Genomic DNA, 13316 nt, shown 5'->3' on the forward strand with positions numbered 1-13316 from the left:
TAAACAAACAAATGAATAAGATGGTAGGTTTAAGATTTAGTCATAAAATTACACATTAAAACCAACTTGAGGGTTAGAAGCATGGCTCGGTTGATAGAGCACTAGCCAATGAGTGAAAATGGTTCCAGTCTCAGTCTTGAACTGGGGGGGGGCGGGGGGGGGGAGGAAAGGGGGAAGGCGGGGGTGGGAACTTGACTTTTCATGTAAGCATTACAAGAACACTGAAAACCTGTATAAAGCAGACACTACTGTAAGTACTCCACAACTTTTTTGTTTTTTTTTGGTCGGTTGTGGGGCTTGAACTCTGGGCTTGGGTGCTGTCCCTGTGCTCTTCAGCTCAAGGTGAGTGCTCTACCGCTGGAGTCACAGCACTACTTCCTGTTTTCTAGTGGTTTTTATTGGAGATAAGAGTCTCACGGACTTTTCCTGCCTGGCTGGCTGGCTTTGAACCGAGATCCTCAGATCTCAGTCTCCTGAGTAGTTAAGATTACAGGCGTGAGTCACCGGTGTCCGGCTTCCACAACTTGTTAATATGCTTACCCAAGTCCTATTCCTCAATCAGATGTATACAATATTCCTCTTCAAAATGCAAGGAAAGTCTAAACTACTTTCCCCAAAGCCAGATGGCAGTAAGGGTTAATACAATAAAATGCTATGACCTGTATAAATTACTAGAACTAATAATGAGCTCCCTACACTATGGCTCTTACAAATGCAGTTGAACAAAAGCAGAATCCACACTGAGAAATTTTGTTGTGTAAAGTTTGGAGGTAAGCAAGAAAACTATTCTGGCCAAATGTATAATGGGGGGGGGGGGGTGAATTACAAAGAAAAAACAAATACCACAGAAGATAAGGTAGATACATGGTTTCTAGCGATGGGAGATTGTGACCTAGAAATAGCATGTTAGGAATTCTAGCACTTACCATTGTGCACTGTGTTTAATCTGCTGCTGTCTGCCAGCAGTACAGGATATGCACACTGCTCTCTATCTAGCACCCTACAAGAACACCTGGTACAACTGTCTATGTAATAAATGCCTGGCGGACGTAAACTATACTCTTAAGAATTCGCATTATTAGGGGCTGGGAAGGTGGCTCAGTGGTAGAGCACTTGCCTTGCATGCATGAGGCCCTGGGTTCGATTCCTTAGCACCACATAAGCAAAAAGAAAAAAGCCGGAAGTGACCCTGTGGCTCAAGTGGTAGAGCACTAGCCTTGAGCTGAAGAGCTGAGGGACAGTGCCCAGGCCCAGAGTTCAGGCCCCACAACCGGACCCAAAAAAAAAAAAAAAAAAAAAGAATTCGCATTATTACTCTCCCGCGGTATAAGCCCTGCTTTCACTGTATTTGATGTTGGTATAATTTGTGGAGGGGAAGGGAAAAAAACAAATTGTTTAAATAGGTCAGGTGGACCCATTGCAACAAGTCGTTATGTCGAAAAACTAACTTTACAACTTTGGGAGGGGGGTGGACATGGGAAGGGATGGGAAGGGGAAACAGAGGAGGAGGCAACAATGCTCAATAAGAAATGTACTCATTATCTTCCCCATGTAATTGTAACCCCTCTATACGGCATTTTCACAATTAAAAAAAAAAAAAGAATTCACATTATTATCATGGGTTACAACTTGTGTGTCAACAGAAACTGCTAGCATGGTGTCTGTTGTCCATGTCATTAATTCAAGGACTGGACAAAAGTAAGTAAATTCCAACTATTTTAAATTTCCAACCTTCCCAGTTGGGATTACAGAATACACACAGAAATCATTTTCTTGATGTATCCTGATCCAATCTTGAATGTTTAAGTACTTCAAAAAAATTAACAAGGAAAAATCCAAAATTGTGTTAGCTATGACTATGCCACCTTCCCTATCCAGAATGTTTCTAGAATGTTGTGTTACTATAGGATGACTGTGAATTTGCTAAGATTTATTTTTAAGAGCAAGCAATTCAAGAGGTGTGACTCAAGTGGCAGAGCACCTTCCTAAAGGCCCTGAGTTCAAACTCTTGTACTACTCCCCCCAAAAAAATAATAATTTGGCCCTTAACAAGTTACACATTTCAGGACTGATCATACAGAACAGAACTGAAAATTACATACTTCTAGATGACAGGCATCTAAAACAAAATGTTTTTGATGTTTATTGAGCTAACAAAAACAGCCATTATTGGTAGCCTTCTAATTTTAGAATTACATACTGAATTAAAGAGCTAATCCATAAATTTAGCATGGAAAATTCATTCAGTACGAACAGAAACCCCAAGGATACTAGTGGCAATTCCAAGAGTTAAAATTCCTAAAACAACTAAGACAAAAAAGTGAACTTTTTGATCTTTGGGAGTTTACACTATTTTTTTGAGTTAGAAAAGTCTCTTTTAACTTGAATCTTACATTCCTGATTAACAACCGAAGCTCCTGCATTTACCTTTCTGTGCCTAGAAAAGCAGGAAGAGCATTCATTCATCAACCTGCCTACCCATGTATCCAAGCGTAAGAACTTCCTAAGATTCAATAGGCAGGGCCTTACTGCTTTCAAATAGTGTGTTTTATGGGACAAAATTGTGCACCATTGGTTTTCTTGTGTTCTAAAGCAGTGTTCAGAGTCTAATTTTTTAATCCACTTTTATGATGTCAAATTAAAAGTCCCAATATACTTAGCATTATTAAGAATTTATCTGTTTAAGAAGGAATGGAAATAAAGCACCTGGCTAACCCATAAAGGAGCAACCTGAAGCCACTCTTTGCAATAAATAAATTAAGCACTCTAGGACAGAGATAGCAAAAGTCCTATTTTTTTTATTGCAGGCCTACACATACTGCTCTGAAACAGGTCCATTTAGATTAACTTTGACACTTGGTAAATTATCCTAATGTTTCTTTCTGTCTACAAGATTAAGCATTGTCAAACTAATACGGTTTTTAAAAAGCTATCTTTAAAAGTCAGGGATGAAAACCAAGTTTCAGTAAATCAAACATCTCAGGAGTATGGTCTAGAAAGAAAGCTAACTTTTAATGTTATCTGACATTGTCAAAAACTTCCCTAGTAAAAAAATAACAATGCTCATTCCACTAGTTTGTTTTCGGCTAGGGAATTGCTCGCCAGGGCTCAGCCACTAGTGTGTGAATGCATGCTTGGTGGGGCTGGGACATTCTGTGACTGAGCAGTCAGGGACGGGAGGCATCTAACTTCACTGAGAACTGACAGCTGTTACCATAGCAGGGCTTGAGCCACACTGCCAACTTTTTCACTAAAACAAATTATAAGAGTTTCCTTAGCAGCATTGTAATCCACCTTATTTATATTAGTTTATTCTTAGAACCCTACTCATGTTTACATTGGGTCTCTAAATAGAGAAAAGATTAAAGAGCAAGTCTGAGACAGAACACTGTTTCAAGCCTGGGGGAAAAAAGTGCAACTACTGTAATTTTTTTCCCTCTTCAAAACCAAACTAGACAAGAATCCTGTGTGCACTGCACGATAGCATTCAAAGGCACAGACAGGCTGCTTTCAACCTCATCTGTTGAGGAGTGCTGACCTCATTATCACTGAAGCAATCAATGGGTTTCTCAAGTTCGACTCCAGTTTACAGGTTCCTAACGTGGGAACATCAGTTTGGGAGAAAAAGTATGATTTGAAAAGCTATCCTAAACATAATTAGGATTATCAGCCAACTACATAAATTAAATCTTTAGCCATGACCCTTAAAAATGCCCAACTTACTAGCATAATCAAAAGCAACTGTTCAGCTATGAGAGAAAAAAAATGCACTATGCCTCACTTGATATAATAAATGGATTCCCCAGAATTCTGTAACTCAAGAATGACAAGGGGAAAAAAAAGGTGTAAATCCTTTTCATACTAATACGCATTATAATCTCAGATGTCACCACAGAAGGTAGGCCAAACTGCCCCCCCCCCCAGACATAACAAACATTTAAGCATACCACAAAATAATCAGCAGAATCCACAGCACAATCTTATGCTTTCCTGCTTCTGCAAAAGTGTAGCAGCTTGAAAATCTTTCACATAATTTTGTATCAGGTACACCAGTAAACAAAGCCACTGCAACTTTCAAGTTGTCTCAGATTCACAATTCTAGCTAGGCATACATATTAAAAACAAGAGGCTCTTCACTCAAATATATCCATTTTTTTTAAGAAAAAAGTTTCTCCTAATACTTTTGTGATGTATTTTATTTGCTCTTTTTTTTTTCAAGCACTCAGATTTCATTAGGTATGAGGTAAAAAATAAAGATTTTAGAAAGTGGATCGTCAAGAGTCTTACAACTATTTTGAGTAACACAACCCTCCCCAATAATCTCCAGTTAGCTTATATTTGTAATTTTTTCCTCTTGCTGGGTCAAGTGACCCTAGACAAGTCACTTCAACCATGTTTCAATTTCCTTATCCAAAAAGTGGAGATAATGCTCCTTTTTAGGGTTACTGTGAGGATAAATGAATTACCCACAGAAAACAATACCTGGCACACATTAAATGCCACAGATTCTGAACTTTGACTTTACGAACAAATAGGCTTCTGAAAGGCTTTTTTCCCAAAATTTGGTGGTTATCTATTTTACCAGGTAAACTTTTTAAATCCTTTGTCAGGTTTTCCACACTGGAACTCAGAACTTTATTACATTTATACAACCACTCAGGTAACACTGACTCTCTTCATCTAGAAAGTGCATTATTTTATCTCACAGACTCAAATTTATGTTCTGCATTAAGACGCAGGCAATGCACATTATATACATATATGTCTATAGTTTATCTTTAGGTAGTCTTTCAGAATTTCAAATGCACATAACTCCTGACTCAGTGATATTTTAAAGAATTGTAAAGAACTTAATTCCATTGTTACAAAGAATTATAGACTCAAGAGTACTAGCTAAGACAAGAGATTGACTGTACTAAAAAAAAAAAACAAAAAAGCTGAAAAATTAATTCACTTTTTTCAACTTAGGGGATAGGAAGAACAAAAGCATTTTATGTAAAGTTTAGAGCTTAGCTCTTAATCAACATTTTGGTCACCTTAAAAACTAAATGTCATTTAAGGAAACAGCTGATTCTCAATCCATTTACCTATTTATTATTTCCCTTGTTCTATGATGTTGAGGTGGCCCCCATAATACAGCATTTAAGAAAACCAGCTTTTGGCTCTCATTTCACTCATAGATGTTTAAGCAAGCATACATCCTTATAATGTAGTACTTAACCAGTGAAGTTTCTCAATCTCATAAAAATCTCAGTACCATAGTTTCAGAATAAAAGTATCCTTCCTCCGAAATCACCTTACCATGGCAATCTTTGAAAACTTTTTCTACACAGATGAAATAACCCTTTAAGTGCTTTGCTTCAAGTATCAAGTACCAGCTACCACACTTCTGAAACTGACATTCTGTGTCACAGGGAAACAAAGCTTTTCCTCCCAGGAAAGGAAGCCCGGGAAAGGGTAACTAATGTGCATTTCTTTTTAAAAGCTGCAAAATTCTGCCTTTTATTCTAGGCCTTTGATTTCTAGGTTTAGACTGGCCTTCATCAACTTAAGGCTGAAAGGATACAAGTTAAATTCTTCTTAAAGAAGAAAAGCTATATACCTGTAAAAGAATCTCATTCACTACCAAATGTTAACAGCTTTCTATTCGAAAACAAGGTCCCGTAAAAATTACACTTGCTCCCTGCATGTCAAGAAGAAACATTTCAAGTAGAAAAAAAAAAAATAAATAAGTACATAAAAACCACCTGCTTGATACTGTTTGAAGTTACTGGTTTTTTAAAAGAGGGAAATTCTCATACCGTTTTTGAATCCCTGCTTTTGTCTGGAAGGACTACTTTAAAAGAGGAAAAAGATCACTATGTACTCTTGTGTTGTTTTTTTTGTTGCTGTTGTTTTCCTTTAAGGATTTTTAGCTTTCTAAAGCAGACACATAAGCACATGGCAAACATGGATGGGAAAAGTTAGGTCTGCTGACCCTTACCAGCCCTGTTCCTCCGTGGAGGGGGATTCTGAAGTTCCCTTTGTAAATTTAATTGCTTATATTTAAATATATTAAGAAGTTACCTTTAAAAAAAAAAAACACCCAAGTCACCTGAAATCAATATCCCAATATAAATAAGTAAGTAAAGCTAAGCCCGTACAGCTCGAGCGTTGGGCTTTCGGTCGGAACGCCTTATCGCGGGCCCGGCGCATACCACCGCGGGTGACATCAGATCGAAACCACACGGTTTCGCCGGGCACCGGACGCTCCAGCGAGGACAGCGGCACCCCGGCCCGCCGGAGGGGGGCGGGGGGAGAAGGCCCCGAACCCCGATCTCCAGCTCCCCGGGAGCCCCAGTGCCCTCGCCCGTCGCCGCCCGAGTTTCTGGGCGCGGAACCTGTTGCTCGTCCCCGCCCGCAGCGAGCAGCGCTGGCACCTGCCCGGGCCGCCGGGACGCCCTGGCCGGCCCGGGCCGCCGCCGCCACCCCCCGGCTCCCCGAGCGCTGGTTCGGACGGGCGAGGGCGGGGCGCGGCCCGACGCCGACGGGCGGCCGCGCTGGCCGGGCCCCGGCCCCGACCCCGGCCGCCGCGCAGACGCTCACCTTGGCGGCCGCGGCCCTGGCGGACATCTTGTCTCTCTCCAGCGCCGCGCGAGGCTCCTCGGACCCGAAACTCCGCGCGCCGCCCGCCCGCCCGGCCGCTCCTCACGCCACGGCCCAAATAAACATCTCCCGGGAGCGAGCGGGACGAGCGGGGCGAGCGGGGCGGGGGCGGCCGGAAAGGCCCGGCCCAGGGGGAGGGGACTCAACTCGGACAAAAGTCCGTGGAGCGCCCGCCCCGCCCGGGGCTTCTCCACACGGGGCGCGCCCGCCCGGCGCCTCCCTCCGACTGCGGCCACGTCGGGCCCGCCCGCTCGGTGGCCCCTCAAGGCCGCACCGAGGCCTCCCCGCCGTCCCCGCGGTCCTCCCGGCGTCTCCGCGGAAGCCCGGCTCCCGCACCTAACTTCCCCGGAACGCGCGCCGCGAAGGAACCCGACGTCGGCGGTCGGAGCCGTAGCCGGCAACCCCAGGCGGGCCACGCAAACCTGCCAGCCGGCCCCACTGAGCATGCCCGGCCGGGGCGGAGGGCGGGGCGGAGGGCGGGGCCACGGCCAGGGACCAACCCCAAGCGCGGAAGGAAAAGCTGTTATCCCAAGTAACTTTGCCAGGCAAGTTTCCGCTGCTCAGCCAGCCTTCCTGTTTGCTTTTCATGGAAGGTCTTTAGAATTCGCTTCCCCAAGGACCCCAGACCCCTGCCGACTCCTTACCAACTCCTCGCCCAGCCAGGCTGGATGAGTGTAGTGGAAAGGCTGACAAATAAATGGCCTTTCCTTCAGCTTCCATCCCTGGTCACAGCTAGCCTCAGGTGCTGCCTGGGTGAAAGGTAGGTGTATTTTTTTTTTTTGCCTTAAAGCACGTCAGCTTTCAGCTCTGAACAGTCTCTGGATATTGCTCTCTTTTGCACCAATTGCCACAATTAAATCCAGTCATAGATTTATGAGAACCAGGGACAGACTGAAAACGCTCAGGAGGCCTGAAAACACCTGGCCCAGCCTGTATTAGTCCTGGAGACACATCCAAGTCATCTTTCATGAACCTAGTGCCACAGGAGACACACAAGAAATTAGGGGTGGGAGAGCATAAACATCTGGTTTGAAGCAATGGTTTTCGCTTTATAATTCAACTTTATGACATCAAACTTAATCAAGAAATGCCTGTATATGACACATAAATACTAATTAAGGTTTCCAAGCACATATATTTTGCACCATTAAGCTAGCTGAACTAGAAAAGAACATTCTGCAAATCAAGCTCTTATTCTTTTTTTTTTCTGCATAAAAATAATTGAAGTCTGGACGTTTTTTTGCTTGGCTGAGTCTGGAACCATCATCCTCCTGATCTCAGCCTCTCAAATAGCTAGGGTTACAAGCATAAGCCACCAGCACCTGGCTACAATGGTATTTTTTTTAGTAAACTGTTCCTAAGTTGCACTATGCGTTAAATTGCATAGATATTTTGGATATTCAAAGTATATTTTTGTATATCTTTTTTTCCAAATAAAGTAGTCAAGAATTAAAAAACACCATCTGGAGGCCTGGCTAGAACACTTAGTGGAGCAGGCACAGCTCATGAGTTCAAACCCTAGTACTGGGAGGAAAAATGAGAAGATGGATTTTCATTCCTACAGTTTATTTTAAGGAGGTGCTTTGGTAGGACGTAAAAGCATACAGCATAATCTCAAAGAACCGGCCTTAACAATTAAGACTCGATCCACTGAGCACAGAATGGTTTAAAATTATACCACAATGTGAAATGTTGACAGATGGATGTAGCCATAATTCCTTCTAGACGAATGAAAAGGGAAGACATTCGAGTAAATTGGAGATTCTTATTTAGAGATTGGAGTGATATTCACCCAAGAATTTCTCTTTCTCCTTTTCCTTAATTTGTTTATTCATTTGCTGATGACTGTATTCTTTACCTTACCTTATTCTTTACCTTATTCACATGCATATCTGGGGGAGGGGGAGGACACAGAATCAGAGGAAAAGCAGTGAAAAGAGGAGCACACTGGCTGCACAAGCCAAGGAGGAAAGTGAACTTTGCAATCTTTGGGTGGAGAGTGGAGGGAAGGAATAGGTGAGCATGAGGGAACAGATGATACTATGCAATAGAAAATGTACTTATTACCTGATGCATGTAAAGGGAACTCCAATGTATATCACCCTTAAAACATAATAAAGTAATTTAGAAAAAAATTCTCTTTCCGTGTACAGATTTCTTTCATACTACTTAATGCAAAAAATCAGGAAACTAAAAAGCCACAACACTTACAAAAACAACTTCCTGTGGGAGTTTTGGTGTCTGCGGCTCAGAATGAAAGAAGCACTGTGTTAAGTCTTTATAAATTTTAGAACCACTTATTGAAATAACCTGGACCTAATGAATATATATGTTTATATTTACATATGATGCATATTTATATATTATGTATTCATATGTTTATGTTTGTTATATATGTAAAAGATGTGGGTTTGGTTGTTTTTCCATTGCAAAACAATCCAGAAAAAGCATATTGATGCCATTTTTGGTGTAACTGGGTTTATGCATGAAATACAAAGAGGAAGTACTCGATCAGTGCAGTCACAAAATAAAGTCACAGAAATAAATTTATATAAATTACTAGAAGTAAGAGAACTCTACCAAAGCATTATAATATAAAACAAAACATCCTAACTTCACTCCTGTAAGTTATAACTTATTTTAAAAAATTTCCTCTTCCCCTCCACAAAAAATAAAATTACATAACTGTTAAATGGGAACAAAACTTAAAAAAAATTAGTTTATGTTAGTTACGGGGTGGGGGGGAGAGGAGGAGGAGGATTTCATTTTTACATCTCCATACGTTTACACTATAGCCTGAAGAACCTTTTTAAGATTCATAAGGTTTCTAGATTTCACAAATTAGTAAAACTTTCATGCCTGTGTGCCAGCACTGCATCGTGAACTCAGGCACTGTACTGCTTTAGCCACAGCTCCAATTCCAGCTTTTTGCTAGTTAATTAGAGATAGAAGTCTCATTGACTTTCCTGCCTGGGCTGTCTTGGAACCTTGATCCTCAGATCTCAGCCTGCTGAGTGGCTAGGATGACAGGCATGAGCCACCAGCCCCCAGCTGAAAAAAACAAAACAAAACTTTTAAGAGTGCACTATAAAGTCACCTATTTTCAATGTCATTTCTATCTTATTTTAAACACTACAAACTGCATACTGAGCGGTAGTTAAAATGGCAAATTTCATATTGTTAGTATTATGCTCATCTTTGGTCCTCAGCCCCCCTCCTGGAGTTCCCTCCATACAGCTGGCCCCTCCCACTCTCTGCCCAGAGCCACCTGAACGCCCATCTACCTCACTTTCTGTTCCCCAGACCCTCCTGCTACCTGGATGGTGACAGGGGCCATGTGCTTTCTCTTGGGGGAAATATGGCTCCTCTAATAAACCTTATAATCCTGTGCCTGCCTGCCTCTGCGTGGTCCCCGGGACTGGATATGTGGGATCCTCCTTCACATATAGTAGGTACATTTCAACATAATGGAAACACTAAAGAATGCTCAGTTTTATTATAATTATCAATGCACATTAATTGTATATATTAATGAGTTTCACTGATAGTTGCATCTATACAGATACTGTGGTTTGATCATTTCTATTATCCCAGCTACCTTCTTACCCTCTGGCTTCAGTCATTACATGGTTTGTTTTTATTTTTTTTAAAAAAAGGACAAACATGAAGATCAAGTCATTTTACATTCATTTCAGAAGAAAAAAGAGTCGGTCCTAAAATAATACCTCCTTGGGGGCCACCCTGCCTCTCACTGGGGGGCAAAACAGAGCCTTCTTTCTTTAGGGTTCTGAACATTACAAAACCAAGGAGACCAGAAGTTCCAGAAATCCAAGCAGCCAGGCTGGCGTCGCATGGCAGGCCAGTTTTGGGCTCATCTCAGGTCTGTCTGTCCTCCATTCTACAAAACAAAACATCCCACATCCTCTTCATGATTGCTCCAAGAGCTCTGCCCAACTTAGCAAAACAGCTCTCCCTCTAATCCCCAGGGAAAACAGAGATGAAGGAATGGGCATTTCACCTCTCTTTCAGCTAACACTTGAAACTTATTCCACGCTCTGCTTTTTTCTTCTCCATCCCAATGGGAACCCAATGGTAGGGGAGGGGGCTAGCCGCCTTCACTGTCCCCTGCCCTCCATCCCCTTCTTCTCTTGAGGCCACTAGTACCTCCTTGGTAACTTCCAACATTGGGACCAGTGTCTGTGCGTAGTCCCTCAGAGCAGCAGGGGCCTACGCTGGGGCTGGCTTGCTTGAATCTTAACCATTTCAGTTGCGGTTTTGTGTTCTATACATGGGACAGGGCACATAGGGTTTAGAGCCTTGGCTGTCTTGGATCTTGGACTCCAGTCACTTCTTGAGAGGTGCTGGTCTTCTTCCACCCTGCTCCTCTGCTTCTGCCACTGACCAGGAAGTGAGCCAGGGGTGCGGGCCAATATGTGTACCCCCTTTATCTTGGGCAGGCAGCACCACTTCCTGTCTGGTGGGCCGCTGGCCAGAGGCCACTTCTTGGTGGGGGTGAGTGTAAGCTGTCTGGCCCAGCCTAGCTTCAGGAACCAAGCCAACCAGCCATGGACATTTTGTTGGTGACTGTTGTGGTTGGAACAGCTTGGCCTGAGACACAACTTCCCCTGATTCTGAGTCTAAAGAAGGAGGAGACATTTTAAGGCTTTTGAGACCGGGATCCCAGCAAACCACTGGGCCCAACGCAGGCATCTGTGGGCTCTGTGAAGGTCCCCTGCTTGCTTGCTGTGATTATGCAACCTGTGCCTGCGAGGCTGGTTCTGTGCCTGGGGACAGGGTCCTTTCTCCTTTTCCTCCAATCTTCCTGACTTTGGTTTGTCTCTTCTGGTTAGCTCGAAGCACCCTCCAGGGACAAGCCACAAAATGCATTGTGTCAATGGCATTCAGTCAGTGACTTCTCATGAATTAAATCTTCCAGAGAGTATATTTAAAACTGGTGTTGCTCAATAGGAACCATGAAACCAGTGCTCACATTTTGTATGTTCATTGTTCTTCACTTAGAAGGATATTCAATAGCAGCTATAAATCACAACAAGTCATGAGGCGGTGGGGGGGAGGGGGGAAGCTTGTCCAGTTTGCAGTGGCTCACATCTATAATCCTAGCTGCTGGGAAAGCAGAGATCTGAGGATCATAGTTCAAAGCCAGGCTGGGAAGGAAAGTGCTTGAGACTCTTATCTCCAATTAATCACCAGAAAACAGTAAGTAGATCCAAAGTTCAAAGTGGTAGAGTGCTAGCCTTGGGCAAAAGAGCTCAGAGTCAGTGCCCAGGCCCTGAGTTCAAGCTCTACAACACCCCCTTCCCCCCTCCCCCCCCCCCCCCCCCCCCCCCCCCGCAGAAAACCCAACAACAAAAAGCTTTAACTATTATGTTCCTTTAATGGCACTTCTGATAATCTCCTCTCACCACCACCCCCCACACCTATACCACTCACCTCTTGAAATAGAGAATACAGGTTCCTGCCCCCCCCCAACCAGGCATGCATATATATATATATATATAGATATATGCACCCACCTGTTCCTGTAGACTCATCTGTCAATCTGTGATTGGCTTCTCAGAAACTCCAGTTCTTACTGCAGTGAATGTACTGACACTCATTCCTAACTATCTGCACAACAGATACTTTAAAGAGAAAAAGAAAGGGGGGTGTCCACTGGAACCCTATCTGCTGCATTCCCATTCGAATTTCCCAAGAACACTATTAGTTAAATCTAATAAGTTATTTCATATTGCTTCTGCATTGTAAGTGTGTGTGTAGATAGAAGAAAGCTGGGCACCAATGGCTCACACCTATAATTCTAACTACTTTGGAGGCTGAGACCTGGAGGATAGAAATTTGGTGCCAGCCCCAGCCCCCCCCAAAAAAGACTGATAAGTTCCATTTCCAATTAATCAACAAAAGGCCAAGCTGGAGACATGGTTCAAGTGGTAGCCTTGAGCTGAAGAGCTGAGGATGGCACCCAGGCCCAGAGTTCCAGCCCCACGACCAACAGAAACAAACAAAACAAAAAAACTCGCTGATAGTGCGAATTTCCCCTCCAAGAAAACTGAATCAACTTACCCTGTTTCCCCACCATCCTGTGAACAGTTAATAATATTAATCTCTTATATTTTCTGCCCATCTAATAGACAAAAATAGTGTGCCAATTACCAGATATCAACCTGTTCTATTTTATTATTTAGTTTGTTAGTAATCTCTTTACATCCTTTTGTACCGAATTCATTGTGAGTCTTATCTCCAATCTGTTGTGTATGTGCGCATGCTCATGTGCATGTGCGTGTACACATGCACATTAAATAAAATGTACTTCAGAATAACTTTGACTTCATAGAAAAGTTGCAAAGACAGAACCCTGAGTTCCTGGACACACTTCTGACCCTGCCTCCTCCACTGCTAACCTCTGGCTTGTCTATGAAACATTTGTCAACAACTAAAAGACTCACATTGATACAATATTAACAAGTTCTTCCAGAGTAAAGTCTTTTGTGTCTCTTGTATTCTTCTAATGTTGCTGATATGCCGGTTTCTTAATTTTATTGTCAAGATGATGTACAGAGGGGTTACAGTTGCACACATAAGGTAATGAGTACATTTCTTTTTGTTATGGTTTTTTTGGGGGGTCCAGTCGTGGGGCCTGAACTCTGGGCCTG

At 42.9% G+C, this 13316-nt stretch overlaps 1 protein-coding gene across 5 annotated transcripts in view; it reads right to left on the bottom strand.

Annotated features, from left to right (window-relative positions):
* Tjp1 (tight junction protein 1) overlaps nucleotides 1-6846 on the bottom strand; it is a 79342-nt gene extending 72496 nt beyond the window's left edge. For all 5 annotated transcript variants that reach the window (XM_042698499.1, XM_042698498.1, XM_042698497.1 and 2 more), the window contains exon 1: nucleotides 6586-6846. In XM_042698499.1, coding sequence (XP_042554433.1) covers nucleotides 6586-6612 — 27 coding nt within the window. In that variant the 5' untranslated portion in view covers nucleotides 6613-6846. The remainder of the gene's footprint in view (nucleotides 1-6585) is intronic.
* Nucleotides 6847-13316: the final 6470 nt, after the last annotated feature.

This window comes from Dipodomys spectabilis, unplaced genomic scaffold (assembly GCF_019054845.1).
Source record: "Dipodomys spectabilis isolate Male_0828 unplaced genomic scaffold, ASM1905484v1 ptg000233l, whole genome shotgun sequence".
In the NCBI taxonomy this organism is placed as follows: Eukaryota; Metazoa; Chordata; class Mammalia; order Rodentia; family Heteromyidae; genus Dipodomys; species Dipodomys spectabilis.